The sequence below is a fragment of the Dipodomys spectabilis genome, unplaced genomic scaffold, assembly GCF_019054845.1.
Source record: "Dipodomys spectabilis isolate Male_0828 unplaced genomic scaffold, ASM1905484v1 ptg000043l, whole genome shotgun sequence".
Taxonomy (NCBI): domain Eukaryota; kingdom Metazoa; phylum Chordata; class Mammalia; order Rodentia; family Heteromyidae; genus Dipodomys; species Dipodomys spectabilis.
The window spans coordinates 15073498-15092420 of record NW_024870720.1 but is presented as its reverse complement, the minus strand read 5'-3'; the positions used below and the strand labels follow the sequence as shown (position 1 = coordinate 15092420).

General features: G+C 42.4%; 1 protein-coding gene across 1 annotated transcript in view; it reads right to left on the bottom strand.

Annotated features, from left to right (window-relative positions):
- Positions 1–5942: 5942 nt before the first annotated feature.
- Positions 5943–18923, bottom strand: part of Pdgfra (platelet derived growth factor receptor alpha) — a 44420-nt gene continuing 31439 nt past the window's right edge. The window contains exons 16-23 of the mRNA XM_042678398.1: positions 18334–18500; positions 15478–15593; positions 15045–15167; positions 13266–13377; positions 11957–12056; positions 11744–11849; positions 10280–10521; positions 5943–8795 (exon numbers count right to left, since the gene is read on the bottom strand). Of these exons, the coding sequence (XP_042534332.1) occupies positions 8648–8795; positions 10280–10521; positions 11744–11849; positions 11957–12056; positions 13266–13377; positions 15045–15167; positions 15478–15593; positions 18334–18500 (1114 nt within the window). The 3' untranslated portion in view covers positions 5943–8647. The remainder of the gene's footprint in view (positions 8796–10279; positions 10522–11743; positions 11850–11956; positions 12057–13265; positions 13378–15044; positions 15168–15477; positions 15594–18333; positions 18501–18923) is intronic.

The following is an 18923-nucleotide window of genomic DNA, read 5'->3' as shown; positions in this document are numbered from 1 at the left end:
TAATATGTAAAAGCTACATTTTATTTGAAGGAACTGGGTATTCATGGACTAGGGGTTCATATGGGGACCTGGGCCTAAGACCCATGGATCCAGAGGGCTGACTATGCTCTTCCAACATCCCAGAGGGACACCCTGTCTTCATTATACTCTGTCCCAAACACAGCTGCACTGTTTCCATTATGTGATGTCTAGCTCAATAAAGTTAAAGAATAGAAAGTAGAAAAGGAAGGATAGAGCTGAAGGAGACAAAGCAAGTATCTGGATTCACAGCCAGGACCAGACTGCAGGGAGCAGAGTTGCCCAGTTCTGACCCTCCACTTGCAAATGCTCTGCCCCCACCCAGGGACCCGGTTGTAGCCCAGTCACAGCTTTCTCAGCAGCCTTCAGAAAGCTACACACCCTGTTCCTCAGCTTCCCGTTACTCTAGGCCTGTGGCCTGTACCCCACACCATTCTCTGCTCTGCTCTGCTCTGTGACACAATAAGCTGGAAGGATGGAGCTCTACCAGCTGCCTCACTTAGGCGTAAGCCTTTTAGAGAGCAACCCTGCAAAGAGAAGACTGTTCCCTAATAAACATTTGTGGATGAAATTAATTTTAATGACTTTCTCTGGACTCTATCATTCCATTGTGTCCTCGTAAATTTATTTATTTTTTCCATTTGGAAACCAAACCCCAACCTTTCTAGGGAGAAAGAAAGGAGGTCTAATCATCTCAGCCTAATGAATGATGCATCCACTCTGGAGTTGTCTTTTGTACACACCTGATCCTACCCACAGCCCTGTGGGAGAGCGAGCTGAACAAAAGGAAAAGTAAGATGGAATACTTGGGACACAAGCAAAAGAAAAAAAAAAACTGTTCTTCATTTCAAAGAGCTACTTAATCCTAATAATCAAGACTAAATCATTGACCCACCAAAGATCTGCAGCTCAAGCATCATATAGAAAAGACTAGATCTGATTCTGTTTGGAACTGTCAGCATGAAATGTAATGAAATTCAAAATAGATGGGCTACACATGCTCCAGAGGGAAGTCATTAATACCCATGAATAATGATAAAGCAAAATGCCATCTGCCAGGAGAATGTGGCAAATCTTTTAAAAATTCCAATTAGCTTATAAACCAGAAAACAGGGAGCAAATGTGTTCCCCCTGCCACGTGGGACGCTGGGTCCTCCATGTCTTCATTGCTTTATATGTAAACAAAAAAGTGGGTGATGGAAACCTGACCCATGCATAAATGTATTTGGGAGATTGCATTCATTATGCTTTAAGACCTGGTGCTAGTTATGTAACCAGGTGGAACAGATAGAATCTGCTAATTAAGACCACATATGTATTTTCATGTATATTTTCATTGGGGTGGGGGTGGGGTGAAAATGCTGTCTGTTATGAACATAGCATATTAATTCTGCAGTTGGATTCAATCCTTATCATACTTGGAGCTAGAAATAATGAAGCATTTCTATGGCTGTTATCCCAGGGAAAATTGCCTAGTTATGATGGATTCATATATTCTAGGTCATTTTCCTAAGCTGTATTTCATGAAGCATATCACTATTAAAGTCATAATGCCCATTATTAGAACTGCATGCCGTAGCTTGGAAAAGAAATTGTTCTCCTAACAAATGTGTAGCACAGTTCTAAGAACTGAGATGTCCATCACTTGTCTTTGGATATATCCAAGTAGCAAAAGAAACTACTTCCGATTACAGATCTTTTCCAGTTATCCATTGCATTTTCTGGGCTTGCAATATAAATGACAGTGAAACTGGGGTATTTGGAATCTCTGATCCCAGTCCTAGCCTTATACGGTATCAGATTCTCAGAAAAGTCATTTGTCTTGTGGTACCTTGGTCTCCTCATGTCAAATGTCTTCCCTGCCATTATAGAATTTCTCTTCTAATAATAAATAAATAAATAATTAAGAAAAAACAAGCACCATTGTTTCATGTTTATAATCCTAACTAATCAAGAACTGAGAATCATGGTTAGAAACCATTCTGGGCACAGAAATCTCAGAGTCTTAACTCCAATATTTAGCAAAAACCTGGAGTGAAGCTAAATCTCAAGTGGTAGAGTGTTAACCTTGAATGAAAAAACCAAGCAAGTGTGTGAGGCCTTGAGTTCAAACCCCAAGTGCCAGCACCAAAGAGAAGTCTCTATTTTAAAAAGAATTCATACTGGCTTGACAAGAGAGGCAGAGTTGTCTGTAGTGTATTAAGATGTAGTGTTATACACTTAAAAAGGAGGAGAAAGCATCTCTCCAGACAGCTCAGGGTGCCCTGTAGTGATGTTGATCAGGCAACTGCTGTTTAAATGACCATCATATTCCCAGTGATGCACCTCCTTCCTGGGGCCAGAGCAAGGTAGGAAAATCCCCAATCTTCAAAGCCCAAAACACAGGCTTTGATTTGCAATGTCAAATATCTGATGTGGTAAATATACACAATGGAATTCTATGCCTCTATCAGAAAGAATGACATTGCCCCATTAGGAAATGGAAAGATTTGGAAAAAATTATATTATGTGAAGTAAGCCAAGCCCAAAGAAACATAGGTCCCATGGTTTCCCTTATTTGCAATAATTAGTATATGTCTGAGACAAGCAGAAAAGGTCAGATCAGATGATGTTAGGCAAAATGAACCCCAAGATAAGGACACATATAGTTTTTCTCTTTCTTGCTGTTGTTTCTAATGTATTTATAAGGTACTACGTGATTTTTTTTGTTGCTTCGTATGTCCCTCCCCCACAGAATAACCCCTGTTTTCACTGTATTTGATGTTGGTATAATTTGTGGAGGGGAAGGGAAAAAACAAATTGTTTAAATAGGGATACAGGTGGACTCATTGCAAAAATGAGATGTACAAGATGCTATGAAAAACAAACTTTACAACTTTGGTGGGGGGGTGGGGGGAGAGTGTAGTCATGGAGATGGGAGGGCAGGGATGGTAGGGGGAAAACAAAGGAGGAGGCAACAATGCTTGATAAGAAATGTACTCATTATGTTGCTCATGTAATTGTAACCCCTCTGTACAGTATTTTCACAATAAAAAACTTATTTAAAAAATCTGAATTAGAGTAATACGGAATTACGTTGGCATCAGGTTTTATATTCAAATTATTAGTCATTTCCATTATCCATGAATTGAAAATAAAGCAAGTTGTATAATCTTAGCTACCTAGGAGGCTGAGATCTGAGGATGGCAGTTTCAAGGCAGTCTGGGCAGAAAAGTCCTTGAGACTCATGTCCAATTAACCACCAAAGCGCTGGAAATGAAGGTGTGGCACCAAAGGTAGAGCACCAACCTTGCCTTGAGTGGAAAAGACAATTAAGAGCTCAAGGCCAAGCCCAAGACCCAGTACTAGCACACACATACACTCACATACACACACACTTACTCATTTGCCTCAACATGCCTCAGAACAGAACACAAACCCCCACACAATACTCCCACACTTATCCTAATTCATCTCTACCAGTCCTGTTCTGACGACTGTGATTTGTGAGCAATGTAAGGAAGAGGAGACTAGGAAACTGCAAGCCAATGATTCATATGCAGATGTCCAAACATTTAGTGCAGTAGTTGTATGAAAACTAGGACTTACCATCCATTTGCAGAAATATTTGCTTAGCATCAATTTGCAGTCCTGGGACTTGAACTCAGTACCTGGACACTCTCCTTGAAATTTTTTGCACTTAGAGCAAACATTCTACCCCTTGAGCTACACTTCCATTTCTAGTTCTTTGATGGTTAACTTTGATGGTCACAGACTTCCCTGTCTGGGCTAGCTTTGAACCTCAATCCTCAGATCTCAGTCTCCTGAGTAGCTAGGATTATAGACATAAGTCATCAGCACCAGGCTTATATTTGTCTATTTATAAAAGAAGAAAACCCGGATGTAGTGGCTTGCAGATACCAGTGGTCCCCAGCATTTGGAAAGCTAAAATGGGAGGATGACAATTTCAAAGCTAGCCTGGGCTAAATGAGGGAGGGAGAGAAAGGGAGAGGGAGAGAGAGGAGGGGAAGAGAAAGAAGGGAAAGAAGGAAATAGAGAAGGAAACAGTAGGGGAAGAGAAGAGAAAAAGGAGGGGAATAGAGGGAGGGAGGAAGAAAAAGGGCACATTACACAGTCATGTGTAAATTGTGGTTCCTTCTAGGCAAAGGCAAAGTTTGAAGTAAAACTAGAGATACAGATGTACACAGAGATATGTATAGAAGGGACTGAAGAATAAAGAATATATATCAAGTCCCTGTTTCAGGGACAGGAAAGAGACTCAATGAAGAAGAATGGCTTTATTTAGTATTATACCTTGTATACATCTATGCTGGGGGTTTTTTGTTTTTTGTTTGTTTGTTTTTTGTCAGTTGTGGGGCCTGAACTCTGGGCCTGGACACTGTCCTTCAGCTCTTCAGCTCAAGGGTAGCATTCTACCACTTGAGCTACAGCGCTACTCCTGGCTTTTTCTGCTTATGTGGTGCTAAGGAATTGAACCCAGGGCTTCATGCATGCAAGGCAAGCACTCTACCACTGAGCCACCTTCCCAGCCCATATCTATGCTGTTTGAATGTCATTTTGAGTAAGTGGGGTCCTGTATTCCTCATGTAGGGGAGGAAAACACCACACAAGAAAGCCACACAAACAAAAAGACAAGACCAAAGATGAGCCACATACAAATCGTCTTCACAAATGCTGTGTCTGAGAACTAGCTATAACTCAAATAATGTCTTTGTTTCTTTGAGACAGGATCTGTTTTCCAGACTAGTATTTAGCTCCAAGGTTGAGCTGATCAATCTGTGTCAGCCTTGTGAGTAGTGCCAATCTCAGGTGCAGGCCACTGTGCCTGGCTACTCAAATATTATCTTAAATCATAAAGTTTCGATGGTTTCACCAAAAGTGTAATAGAAGTAAAATATAGTGGCACACACCTGTAACCTCAGCACTCTGGAGGCTGAGGCAGAAGGAAGGAACACAAAGATCACATTTTCCCCCCTCCAAAACAAAACCCACCAAAAATGCAAAACAACAAAAAAAAGCAAACAAACAAAAATAGTGAGGCATCAGTGACTCACACCTGTAATCCAACTACAGAGGAGGCTGAGAGCTGAGGATCAAAGTTTGAAGCCAGCCAAGGCAGGAAAGTCCGTGAGACTCTATCTCCAATTAATCACAGAAAAAACCAGAAGTGGTGGTATGGCTCAAGTGGTGGAGTGCTATTGTTGAGCAAAAGGAGCTCAGGGACAGAGCCCAGGCCCAGTGTTCAAGCCCCAGGACCAGTTAAAAAAAGTAGATAGATAGATAGATAGATAGATAAATATAGATAGATAGATAGATAGATAGATAGATAGATAGATAGATAGATAGATAGGCTGATCTGATTAATAGTAACTCCTTTGTGTAACTACCTAATAAAAATATAAATAAAAATGGCATAATATAGGGTACTACTGAAATATTGCTAAGAAAGGGAGTGGAGGGCTGGGAAGGTGGCTCAGTGGTAGAGTGCTTGCTTTGCATTCATGAGGCCCTGGGTTCGATTCCTCAGCACCACATAAACAGAAAAAGCCACAAGTGGCGCTGTGGCTCAAGCAGTAGAGCACTCTCCTTGAGCTGAAGAGCTGAGGGACAGCGCCCAGGCCCAGAGTTCAGGTCTACGACCAGCAAAAAAAAAAAAAAAAAAGGAAGTGGAACAGGATTACTTTAATTTTATGACTAAACTGAAAACAAAATATGTGGTAACCTCAGCATAACTTAAATTGTATCATTTATTAAGTTGTATCATTTACTTAAGTTGTATCATTTATTGAAATATAAAGATCTTCATTTACAGGTTTTTAGTTGAAAAGGAACAGGGGCATTTGCAATACATTTTGTATCAGTAGACTTTCCCTATCAAGTCAGACCTTCTCACACATTCACCACACCACCATTTTGGGAACATGTTAAGTATTTTTCTCTTTATTATTTCTAAAATATAAATTTTGGACATTCAAAAGTGCAACAGTTAATGTGCCTGTGGGGAATATCACAGTTAAAAAAATATATAAACAATGGCAGTGGTACAGCTTGTCATAAATGTTTGGCAGTATTCTCTAAGTCTATATAGAAATACATATATACATATTGATGTATAACATCATTTTATCTTCCGTCCCGCTTCACAAAAAAATAGGACCATTTTGTACAGGTTGGCAGACCACGTTTTAAGGACCGCATTGATCATTTAGAAAGTCACAAATTGCGTTTCTCAGGCCAGCTTTGATTGTCATCATAAAAATAGAAAGCAGAAAGGATTAGCAAATTTTCTTCTGGGATTTTGAAAGAAAGCAAAAAAGACAATGCATCTAGGATATTGTTTGTCTGTTTGTTTGAATGCAATCCACATAATCTTGGTTGGGAATGTTAGGACTGACTGGAAGCTGCTGGTCTGAGAAGCTTCGTCCAGGACCCACAGGTGTCATGCAAGATTCAGAATATCAGAATGCCAAGCACCCATAAAATAAGGCTGTATGAGGGAGAGTGGATGATAAACAGAATGCTTGAGCTGGAATTCTAGAAACACAAATGTATTTCAAGTCTAATTGGCTCTAAGGAACCTAGTCAGGTTTTCCTTTTTAATTGGCTAATCTGGCTCAGTCTTCACACTTCCTACGAGAGAGGAAGGTAAGAAAGTCGGTGGCTTGCATTGAGATTACACCAGTAGGTTGTCAAGTACCTTGTTATTGCTTCTGTTTTTTGCAAAGCATCACCTGCCGGAAGCACAGAGTGATTGCAGCAATCACAGCCCATGTTTCATTCATAGGGTGGCAGCAATTAAGCACATTGCAAAGAATGCCAATGAACCCACACTAAGCAGCTTGACAATCCATCAGCCATTCTGAATCTAAAACATCAGGAAAATTCATCATTTTCACCAAAATATTGACCTGCAATACAGAGACTTGGCACACAGTTACATCCCTTTCATCCATGCTTTGCTTCAGGGTGGACAAGTTCATGCCATGGGAAGTAGTGTCTTTACTCTGTCTTATACTTTGGGAAGACATACCGAAACCAAGACATCACCCGGCTGTGAAATTAAGAGTAGCAATTGCTTGGTATTAAATGTCACTGACCTGAAGCCAAGGACTTAAATTGTAGGTTTCCTCTAGGGCTTAACTTCTACTTCAATTCCAAATTTCAAGTTCTTATTGTCTTGTTCCTCCCCTCCTCACCCATACCACCACGGCAACCTGTAGCCTAAGCCAGGGAGTTCATAAAAATTGAGGTTCCTGTTTCCCTCAGATTCAAGTCATTCACAATCTCTTGAAAGGCAACCCAGAATCTAAGGATTCTAACTGACAGCAAACTGTGGGCTAACACTCACAGGGTCTTCACTGAACAGCACCGGTATGGACTTGGGGTTGCCAACTCTTCCTCTGAGGTAAGAGAGGAAAGAATGGACATGATGTGAGGGCATCCTTCCGACTCTTAAGGTTCATAGATTTAAAGGATACATGTCCTTCAATCTACCAAAATTATCACTGGGCAGGAAAAGAAACCCCCACACAGCCAGTTTTTCTGCTGACGCTTCCAATTGCTTACAGGGTCACAGCATAGAGTCCCACAGAACACAGGCTCATGGTTTTACTTTGAGAACATTTCAGCTTCTGGGGTTGTGTTTGCACCTAATCCCATTACTCAGAGGTCATTAACTGTGTTTAGTACAATGGATTAGGAAATCTATTTAGTACATAATTAAAAAACTTTGATTTTCTGGACAACACTACTTATACTTTGCTTGCTATGTTTACTAAATTTAATCTGCTAAAGCTATTATCATATTTCATAGAGAAATATAGGTTATTTAAAATAAATGTCAAAAACTGTCAAACTTGTTACCTACTTAGTAAGGTGGTTTTTTTCCTAAATTGTGCTTTCTCTGTAGGGAAATCATGTTACATATTACATATTCAGCATTATTGATAACAGTAGTAGTATTATAAATGTAGGTTACAATATGCAAATGAATTGTTGGGCTTCTAAATGACCCAAATCTATTTTTAAAAAGGTTGGTTAATTGTTATTGCTTATCTCTTTTATCACTAACAGGAAAAAAAGTTACCAAATGTGATAGTACCAGTACCTTTAAACGCTCAAAAAGTGGTTTTGCATGCACTTCACATGGAAGTTCAACAGCAGCTGATACCAGGTTTCAAGAAGGAAGTACATGGATGGATTGAGTGGTCTCTTCAGAAGTCCAAAGGAGATAGGTTCATACAAATCTAAGCTCATCCTTGGTTAGTTATTTACATAATTACAATGCTAGAGTTTTGTTGCAGGACAAATTGTATACACAGAAATCTCACCAATGCCCTGGAAACACAAAAGTCTTTTGAGGCTTTCTCCTCCCCTGTCCATTTGTTTCCAAACTTCACACACCACTGAGATGCTACTGACACACTGCAAAAGGCAACACAGAAGTTCATTCCAAAGTATTCCATTCATTCAGATTTACAAGGCTCCCTGCAGCTCTTGGCTGGAAACCTCCCAGTATACCCTCCAAGTCCTCCTCTCAACCTTTGCATTGCAATAAAGTGGTTTTCTCAGAGATCCAAAAGTGGCTCCAGGAATAGAAGGAAGCTACCTCCAAAATACTTCCCGCCCATTACAGGAAGCTGTCCTCCACCAAGTCTGAGGAGTCTATGCCAATGTCATCCATCATGTCGATGTCTTCGATAGTCTCATCCTCTCTCTTAATGAAGGTGGAACTGCTGGAACCTGTCTCAATGGCACTCTCTTCTGAAGTTTGTGAACTGCCAAGGAGAAAAAGAGAAGTTCAGGCCACATACAGACCTACTACACTCTAGGCACACTTCCAGGGAAGCTAGGCAAAGGAGCTCTTCCTGAAACATCCTTTTTACATTCAAACCCAGGCTGTGTGGGTGGCAAGTTTGCCATGAAGCTGCCCATCCCCATGGCTGCACAGGGCCGGTGGAAAGCAAGGTACCCAGGCCATTTTTCCACCTCACCTTTCTTCCCTTTATTGCAAGACTTTCTTTGTTTTATGAGTTTTGATTTTTTTTAATCCAAGTGGCTAACCAGCTACAACAACTTTTCATGACCTACCCAGTCATAGTGGAAGGAAAAATCATGCTGATGCAAAGGCGTGGGGAAGGGAAAGCACAGGAGAGAAATCGGTTGTAAATGCATCCACACCAGCCCTTGCTCTATCCAGAACTTCTTGAGTCTGCAGATTGTGTGCTCATGATTTCGCCTGAGCAACTTCCTCCCACTTCTCATTACCTAGTGTCCTTGGTAACTCCAAGGCCAAAGCTGATTACTCAAACACTGGCTGAAAGGGGGGAATTCTAGAGTAAGAAAGCCTTAGGTCTAGAATGGACTTCGTACATGAGACACAACCCCCAGAACATGACCTTGTTTCCCAGCCTATAATGTAGCGTGACAATAATGCCTAACAATGTACTTGTTCAGATGATTAAATAAGGTAATAACTATGAAATACATACATATTCGATAAATGTGAGCCTTTTTTTCTTTTTCTTTTTTCTTTTTTTTTTTTGGTCAGTTGTGAGGCTTGAACTCAGGGCCTGGGCACTGTCTCTGAGCCCCTTTGTGCTCAAGGCTAGCACTCTACCACTTGAGCCAAAGTGCCACTTTGGGTTTTTAAGTGGTTAATTGAAAATGAAGAGTCTCACAGGGACTTTTCTGACCAGGCTGGCTTCTAACTGCAATCCTCATATCTCAGCCTCCTAAGTAGCTAGGATTACAGGCATGAGCCACCCGTGCCTAGCAAGCCATTATTATTTAAACTCATACCTGGATTCAAATAAAGCCTAGATATCAGATGAAAGCAGGAAACAGTTGAATTTTCTGGTATGTTGATCACAATACTAGGGTTATGCAGAAGAGTATTCTTAACTCTTAGGACATGTGTGCTGGATCCTGGGGGTGAAGTAGCTTAGTTTCCTACTTCATTTCAAAAGATTGAGCGAGAATCAGAAGTAGCTCAAGTCTGTCATCCTAACTACTTGGGAGGTAAAGATTCGGGGATCACTGAGGATCAGTAGTTATAACTCAGAGCAGAGTTCTCTTCCAGAGAAGCATTACTCTCTACCACCTCCACCTCCCAACACACACACACACACAGGGGTGGAGCTTCTGGGGGCTCAAGGGCAGTTCACCACCCAGGTGTGACAATGTTATCCATCACCTGTGTCTCCCCTTCAGGCTGCAGCAGGGAAGACAGGCAGCAGCCGGAGTAGCCACCCACATCTACCTGTGCCTGTTCCTCTTGCCCAGATCTTCCTCCTCAGGAACAGGGTCGATGTCGGGGAGAGGGATGATGTAGCCACTGTCCGCACTCAGTCTCTGCTCATCCAGGCTCCCCTCCCAGTCCTTCAGCTTGTCTTCTTCATTCTTGTAGGTGACACCAATGTATGCATTATCCGAGTCCACGCGCATGCGAGCAACAGCAGGATGGTCACTCTTCAGGAAGTCCAGGTGAATCTTTTCATAGCTCTGTAAGCATTTATGACACATGTTGATAATCAAGGGTTACTGACTGACTTGTCATAACGATGTGGATGCTCAAAAACTATACGCGCCAACATATCCCACAAACATGTGGGATTTAGACAACGGAAGGAGAGTCGTATGTTAATCATCCCCAGAAATGTGGGACATGATGGAGAGATAGCTGGTGGTAGGGAATTACTACCCACAAATCTTCAGATAGCAGTATCCCTTCTCTAACACAGTTGTGATGATCGTGGGCCTTCCACCAAGACAAGCACGGAGCCTTCTGAAGCAATCACAGTGAGTTTCCAGGGCTCACACTGGTCCCCAAGGAAAGGGAGGTAGTCTCCCATTGGGGACTTAATACCCTACACCTTCACAAGTCCCAAATACTAAGCAAGTCTAGCACTTCATATGAAAACGCACACACACATTTCAACAATAGTTTCAGTCCCTGCCCAAAACACATCTCCATCAATCAGTGTCTTTGACCAGGCTAAGCTAATTACTTTCTGCCTCTTCCTGCCTCATTTGTGAGAGTCAGGCTCTGAACTGAGCAACAGACTCAGTGTTTATATTCTAGCTCAGCTCAAGGGAGGGTCCAGGATAACCTCCCCTCATGCTGTACTCCAGTGAGAAGGAAGAGAAGCAGGAAGTGTGAATAGCCTTCACAGAGCCTAATGAGAATCTAAAATGAGATACAAGTTCGCTTGGGTTTGCTTCTCAAGGCTTCAGCAGAAACTTGTTCCCGTTCATTTGTGTCTCCTGCCTGGGTCCATGAAATTACATATGTTCCTTTAAACAATGCTTCCTATGTCACGGAAAACCAGCTGGAGTTACAGATAACAGCTGGGCTGTCCCTTCCAGTCAGCCGACGAAAGTCAATTTCTTGTGGATTTGAGTGCATTCAAATTAGCGATTTAATAAAGGCCCTGGATATCCTGAGACTTTTAACCGCAAAGTAGCTCCAGCAACTCAAACATCTGGAAAATCAAGGGCTTACAGGTGTCATGCCTGTGACCTGAAACGGGAACCTTGTGGGAAGGGAAGTGTTCCCATTCATCATCGCTACTAGGGACCATGGAGCACTCTAGGAAGCCCCAGGCAGCAACACACCATCTATGCCCTCCTTTGAAAATTCTCCTTTCAAACAGGAACAAATACCAGCTCTTCTCTCCTCCCTTTCCCCATGGCCTTTAGCCTACTGTAATGGGCCCAGACAAACCTTTTTATATTGGCCAGGCAGCAAATTCTCTACTATCTCACTCAGGTGGTAGAAGGAGGGTCTCTTCTCAGGCTCGCTGTTCCAGCACTGCACCATGATCTCATAGCTGGAGGAGAGGCACTGAGCTTAGAGTGGGCACGGGAAGAGAGTACAGGGCCCCTCTCACCCCGTGTGCCCTTGAGACATAGGCCCACAGATGGGGAGAGAACTCACACTTCACTGGTTGCATGATCAGGCTTGGCCATCCGGTACCCACTCTTGATCTTATTGTAGAAAGTAGAATCCACCATCATGCCGGGGTAGGGTGTGCCACCTAAAAAGTGAAGGAAAACAGCAACCAGGATGACAAAGGGCTTCCATGTGAACACATGAGCCACACACCGCTGGCATACTGAGTGACAGAATACACAAGGGAGCAGGGACAATCATGAAGCTCTGATGTCCTGGTTCTTTCCAGGAAATTAAGTGCTATGATCTCCTCGTTCTCTCTCAGAAGGCTGCTTAGATCTTAAATTTAACTAGGCCTCACCTTCAGCCAAAATTGTACATCTTTAGAAAAGAAGCACTGAAACAGTTCTCTGTGCTTCTGACCACTGGGGCTATATACCCAAGCAAACAAAACAAACAAACGACAAAAAAAGCAAGGAGAAATTCTGAATCCTCAAAGGCAAGAAACTCATTTTCACCAGACATGTTCAAATCATTTCAGTAAAATTCCAAGTTGGGATGGGCACCAGGATCTCACACCTGTTTTCCTAGCTACTTAAGAGACCACGATCTAAGGATCCAAGTTTGAAGCCAGCCTAGACAGAAAAGTCTATATGAGACCCTTATCTCTAAGTAACAACCAAAAAGCCAGAGGTGGAGGTATGGCTCAAGTGGTAGAGTGCCAGCCTTGAGTGAAAAAGCTAAGGGCCAGCCTCAGTATACACACACACACACACACACATACACACACACACACACACACACACACACACACATACACACACACACACACACACACATACACACACACACACACACACATACACACACACACACACACACACACACACACACACACACCCCATACAAAATTCAAGTTGGAGCTTGAAATGTCTAGGTAATTACTGCTTTGAAGAAGTACAAGACTCCATTAAGCCACAAACTGGGATGATCTTCCACAGAGGAAGGGATCTAGAAAAGGAGGTTATACCAGGGAGGTATGACTGATATGTTCATGGCCAAGGTCAGGTCAAGTTCAGTTCCGTCTTTGAAACCTTCCAACACAGGCTCCTTCTCTCCTTCTATCTGAACTCATATTACAATTTTAAGTCTAGCTATCCTTTTTGAACCACCAAGAGATCACAATCATGCCTTATTCTTTCCTTAGGATCCAGGTAAGTGTCAATACTGGGATAGAGGGTGAGGGTAAAATGACTATAGCGAGCAGCATTACTTCTATCCTGCATCTGGGTCAAATATTTCCCTTCCAGTGCTGCTCCAGAGCAACCCAAGCAATCAGAAGTCAGGCTCATACCAAGAGAAAAGATCTCCCAAAGCAGAATGCCATAAGACCAGACATCACTCAGGGTGGTGTAGAGGTTGTCAAAGATGCTCTCAGGGGCCATCCACTTCACAGGCAGGAAGGTCTGCAGAAAAAGAGGGAGCAGTTTAACCTCTCAGACTATACACTGGTCATCTGAAGCAGTGCAATGGAAAAGTGTCCTCTTCAGACTGCCAATGACCGCTGCTAACAATCTTACTCACACTGTGTTTCTCATGTTGTTCGTGAGTATGCTCTCAGAACCTGACAACTGGTAGATCTGATGCATTCAGGAGAATGAGGTCTAGAGGATCTTAGATCAAGGCCACCCCAGGCAAAAATGTCTACAAGACTCCGTCTCCAATTAACCAACCAAAAGCCAGGCTGAAGGTGGGGGCTCAAGTAATAGAACACCAACCTAGCAAGCTCAAGGGACTAAGTTCAAACCCTAGTTTGAATTTATTAACAATAAATTAATTAAATAAGGCAATGTGTAAGTTTTCCACCACTACAAAGAGTCAGCTATTAAAATAAAAATTTTGCAGCCTCTTTTAGAAATTGGTTCAGTAGAAATACTAAACAGCGGGCTGGGAAGGTGGCTCAGTGGTAGAGCACTTGCCTTGCATGCTCGAGGCCCTGGGTTCGATTCCTCAGCACCACATAAGAAAAAAGCCGGAAGTGGCGCTGTGGCTCAAGTGGTAGAGCGCTAGCCTTGAGCTGAAGAGCTGAGGGACAGCACCCAGGCCCAGAGTTCAGGACCCATGACCGGACCCAAAAAAAAAAAAAAGAAATACTAAACAGCATAAAGTAGACACATTAGCATCCTTCAGCCTCCAAGATGGCTAGGCAGATAATAGAGATACATTACCTTGGGTGAATAGGTGAGAGAGTTCAGTTAATTGTTCAGGGCTAGAAAATGTCACAGCTAATGTCACGGCCACAGAAGAACCAGAGGCCAGAGTCTGGATTGAAGCCATTGTCCAATCTTCACTGAGCTACCTCACCATGAGTGGAGTGGCAGGGATTGAACCTATAGGTGGCAGGTGTATCCTGAGCCATTTCATCTGCTTACAGGTGAAAGGGATGGAGAGATAGATCTAGTGGATCCTCCAATGACAATATGACAACTGTGTCTCTAAGATCCATTAATTTAGCCAGTTACTGGTGATTCACAATTGTAATACTAGCTACTCAAGACACTAAGATCTGAGGATCACGGTTCGAAGCCAGCCTAGATAGGAAAGTCCAAGAGACTCATCTCCAAGTAACCACCAAAAAGCCAGTACTGTTAAGAGTACTAGCTTTGAGGGGAAAAAAAAAGCTCAGGGACAGAACCCAGGCCCTGAGTTCAAGCCCTAGGACCAGCACAAAAATAAATAAATAATAAAGCCTTAAAATCCTCTTGAAAATCTATTGAAGTTTAATAACTAGAGATATCTCCTTGGAAATGCATGCTTGTACACACAGATACACAATTTATATTAATAAGGGCAAAACTTACTGTGTGCCAGACACCCTGTATAGCACTTTATGTGCCATAGAGAAAGAAACTGGGGCATAGAATAGACAAGGAACTAACCCCAAACCTCAGCCCTAGAGCAGGATAGAGCTAGTTGGTACCTACACCCAACCACCTGTTAAGTCTAGGCTCTTTCAATTGACTTTCTGGAGCCAACTCATGAGGCTTTATACTCTTAAAATGACAGGCATGAACAGCAACAAGCAACACATGATTTCCAAGATTGAGGGGACCAAATATGGGATGGTACATACGCTGCCTTTTGACACGTAGTTGGAATCATGCATGATGTCTCTGGCCAGGCCAAAATCACAGATCTTCACAATTTTTCCTTGTGCCAGAAGGACATTGCGTGCAGCCAGGTCCCGGTGGACACACTGTATGGGAAGGGTAAGGTCAACCCAGCTATAGCCAGACCCACTCTCGCCAGACTGGCCACTCTAAGTCAGCTACTCAGCATGCACTGCAGGAGGGGGTTCTGGCATGAAGAGCCAGCATTCCCCTCTAACCCTCCAAATGGCCCTAGAGCTCTAGAGTACAGCTCCCAGTTCTGCTTACAGGAAGAAATCAAGAGAAGTAGGTGAGAAGCAGTTACTACCCCTGCTACTCAAGATCACCCCCTAGAGTCCCTTTCCACACAACCTTCACTGGTCACCTCTAAAGAGGTCTGTGCCTTGTTGAACTTACGTTTTTGGAAGCCAAAAACTCCATTCCACGGGCCACTTGGTACGTGAAGCTCAGCAAGTCCAACAGAGTAAGGCCTTCTGAGTTATCATCTGAGAGGAGGTTTTTGACTTCCGAGTCTGCAGAAATAGAATGAAAAGCATTGACGCTGGAGGACGGCATGGGACCTCCCTGCTTTCCAAACCCACACGGGGCTGGATTGCAACCTGCAAAGGCTCATCCAAAGACCACTTCCCCAAGAACTTCCTAAGAGTTTTTATACCTCACAAGGAAATACATACACTATGCCAAGGGAGGGGCTGAGGATACAGCTCAATGGTAGAGCCATTTGCCTAGGCATGAAGCTCTGGTTTCAATCCCAGCATTGCAAATGAATAAGTAAATAAACAGATAAATAACAAAACGTGTCTCTCTTCAAAGAGAAATTTATTCAAGTTGAGTATTCCTAGCCCCAACATTTGAAATTCAAAACGCTCCAAAAATCCAAAACTTATTGAATGCCAATGTGACACCAAAATTTTAGAAATCCACAGCAGACCTCATGTGACAGCTCACAGTCAAAACACAGACACAGTAAAAATATTGCATAAAATTATCATCAGGCAATGTGCATGAGGCATGTATGAACCATAAATGAATTTTGTATTTAGACCTGACTCCCATTCCCAAGATACCTCATTATGTAGAGGTAAACATTCCAAATTCTAAAAAAAAATCCAAAACTGCTGGTTTCAGGCATTTTGGGATAACCAACATTGAACCTGCATGCAGAAAAACATACTGGGCTGTGTATGCACACACATGTTTACACTTATAGTCCTAGGCCCAATCTAAACCAATCTCCACACACAGAATTTTTTTGTTGTTTGCCCCTTAGATTTCTCTTTTCTACCTTAGCCGTCGCCTCAGCCATATTGAAAACCCACACACATACACACTAAATTTTTCCATCACAAATGAAGACACTTTGAAAAAAATGTTCTGGCCTGAAGCCAATGGCTCATGCCTATAATCCTAGCTCCTGAGAAGACTGAGCTCTGAGGATCATAGTTTGAAGCCAGTTCAAGCAGAAATGTCCATGAGACTCTAATCTCCAATTAACCGCCAAAAATCCAGAAAGAGAAGTGTGATTCAATTGATTCAGGAGCACCAACTTCAGCAAAAAAAGCCAAACAGGAATGCGAGTTCAAGCCCTTACTATTGGCACAAAGACCAAGTTTCTAGGGGTTGATTGGTTTTCTTTTTAAAGCTGCCCTCAGGGTACTGTGGTTATAATTTGTCTATTAAACAGAAGACGCAGCAAACTACCATTACAGATCCTTTCGCATGGACTTCCTTTTGTGTGCAACAAATCTACTTTTCCCAACTCATGCCATCTGGACAGGCCCCAGGGTTTTCGAAGAAGGCGGCAATCTCAGCCAGCAGTTCTCAATCCTTTCTGAGAATTTTCAGGGGAGTGAAAAGCAGCCCTCACCATTCACATTTTTTTTCAGCCAGCTATATACAGGAAGGCCAGAAAACCATGGTCTGCCTGCCAACAGGGCCTGGGCTCGAGCATGACTCAGTCCACAGTGCGGTCTAGGAAGTAATATAAACTATTTTTAACCATATGGGAGGGGAGAGGAAATGCTGGTTCTGATGGCTCTCACTGGGTAAACTAAAAAGTGTTTGGAAGTTCACCCGTTTGGCAAGGTAAAATGACTGGAACTTGGAACTGGAGAAATGGAAAATAGTATTATGTACTGAGCTTTGCAAAACAGGCACATTCTTTTCTTTTTTTTTCTTTGTAATGAGCTGTACCTTGCTCGTGGAAGCATTCAGAGCACCTTAGTGATTTCCAAATCACTTTTCCTGACAGCTCAACATTGCTCCCTCTGGTATGCCTCCAGCTAGGTAACTACCCTGGAGTTCATAAATACTTCCAACCACACCACATACGCCTCTGTTTTGAAAACAGACAGACCTGTCTTCAAACAACAGTCAATGCAAAAACTTGTCAGGAAATACAACTTCAAGTTGTCTACTCTACAGCATCTACCACATTGGATGCTAGCAAAGCTAAAAGCAAGAATTACTGCACACATAGCAGAATCATATAAAGCTTGAGAAAAGTACACACACAGCCACACACACACACACACACACAAAATGGAGGGAAGAGGTGACATTGTTCACAAGGAAATGTACTCTTTACCTGACTTATGTAACTGCAACTCCTTTGTGTATCACCTTTATAATAACAATTTTTAAAAATTTTAAAACCACAATAACAAAAAAATAAGATTTCCAGCATTCAACTTTACCAAGGGCATTTAAAAAACAATTTTCATTTGTTAAAAATGTAAAAAGACATGTAAAGAAAAAAGAAAGACGTATTAAAAATAAATTTTGCTGGGCACTAGTGGCTCATGCCTGTATCCTCGTTACTCATGAGGCTAAAATCTGAGGATCTAAGGATCACAGTTCAAAGCATTCCAGGCAGGAAAGTCTGGAGACTCTTATCTCAATTAATCACCAGATAATCAGAAGTGGCTCTGTGGCTCAAAGTGGTAGAGCGCTAGCATTGAGCGAAAGAGCTCAGGAACAGCACCCAGGCCCTGAGTTCAAGCCCCATGAGTGATGGGAGAAAAATTAATTACATTTAAAGTTTAAGAAATAGATCACATGAATCTATTTGTTTACTTAGTTATTTTTGCAATGATAGGTATTCTTTCTGAGCCACACACCCAGCCCGTCCTGCATAGGTACCATGGGCTCCATGAGTTCCACCATCCTTGTTCAACTTCCTCTGAGAAGTCTTAACATCATATTCAACCACCAGACAATCAGAATACCCAGAGTGAGTAAAGACACTATTACCTAACATAGATTTCTTCTTATAGGAGGCTGGCCGATCATACAGCGATCTCTGGATGTCTGAGTATTTAGACACCTCTTTTCTTTCCAGCATGGGAACATACTGAGTGGTGTCAGCTTGCTTCATGTCCATATAGTCACCGTTGTTTTCAAAAGATAAAATCACATAGCTGTAAAAACAGATGAAGCAATGTTATCCAGGGTGACCTCTGGAGAGGGCACCCAGCGGATGGATCAGAAGATGCTGATTTGGGTACCTATAATATGCAGATACTGAGAAAGGCATGGGGGTCACAGGTAGAGCAGAAGCAAAATCAGTATGTACCCTTCACATGAAGTGGTTGAGGCTGGAAGATGAGCAGGAATCAATTGCACAAATACACAGTCATCTCAAATCCAGCTATTCTATGAGAGTAAAGAGGTTTTGCCAGCATAATGAATTCTTGGGCAAGGAAACACCTTCCTGAACATTCCAAAGAAGGGAGCCCATTGACAAAGGTGGGAAACGTTGCGGGAATATCTGGGTTCCACAAATGTTTGCTTCCACAATCCTTCTTTACTGATGTGCCTAAATTGTCTTCAGTGTTGCTCCT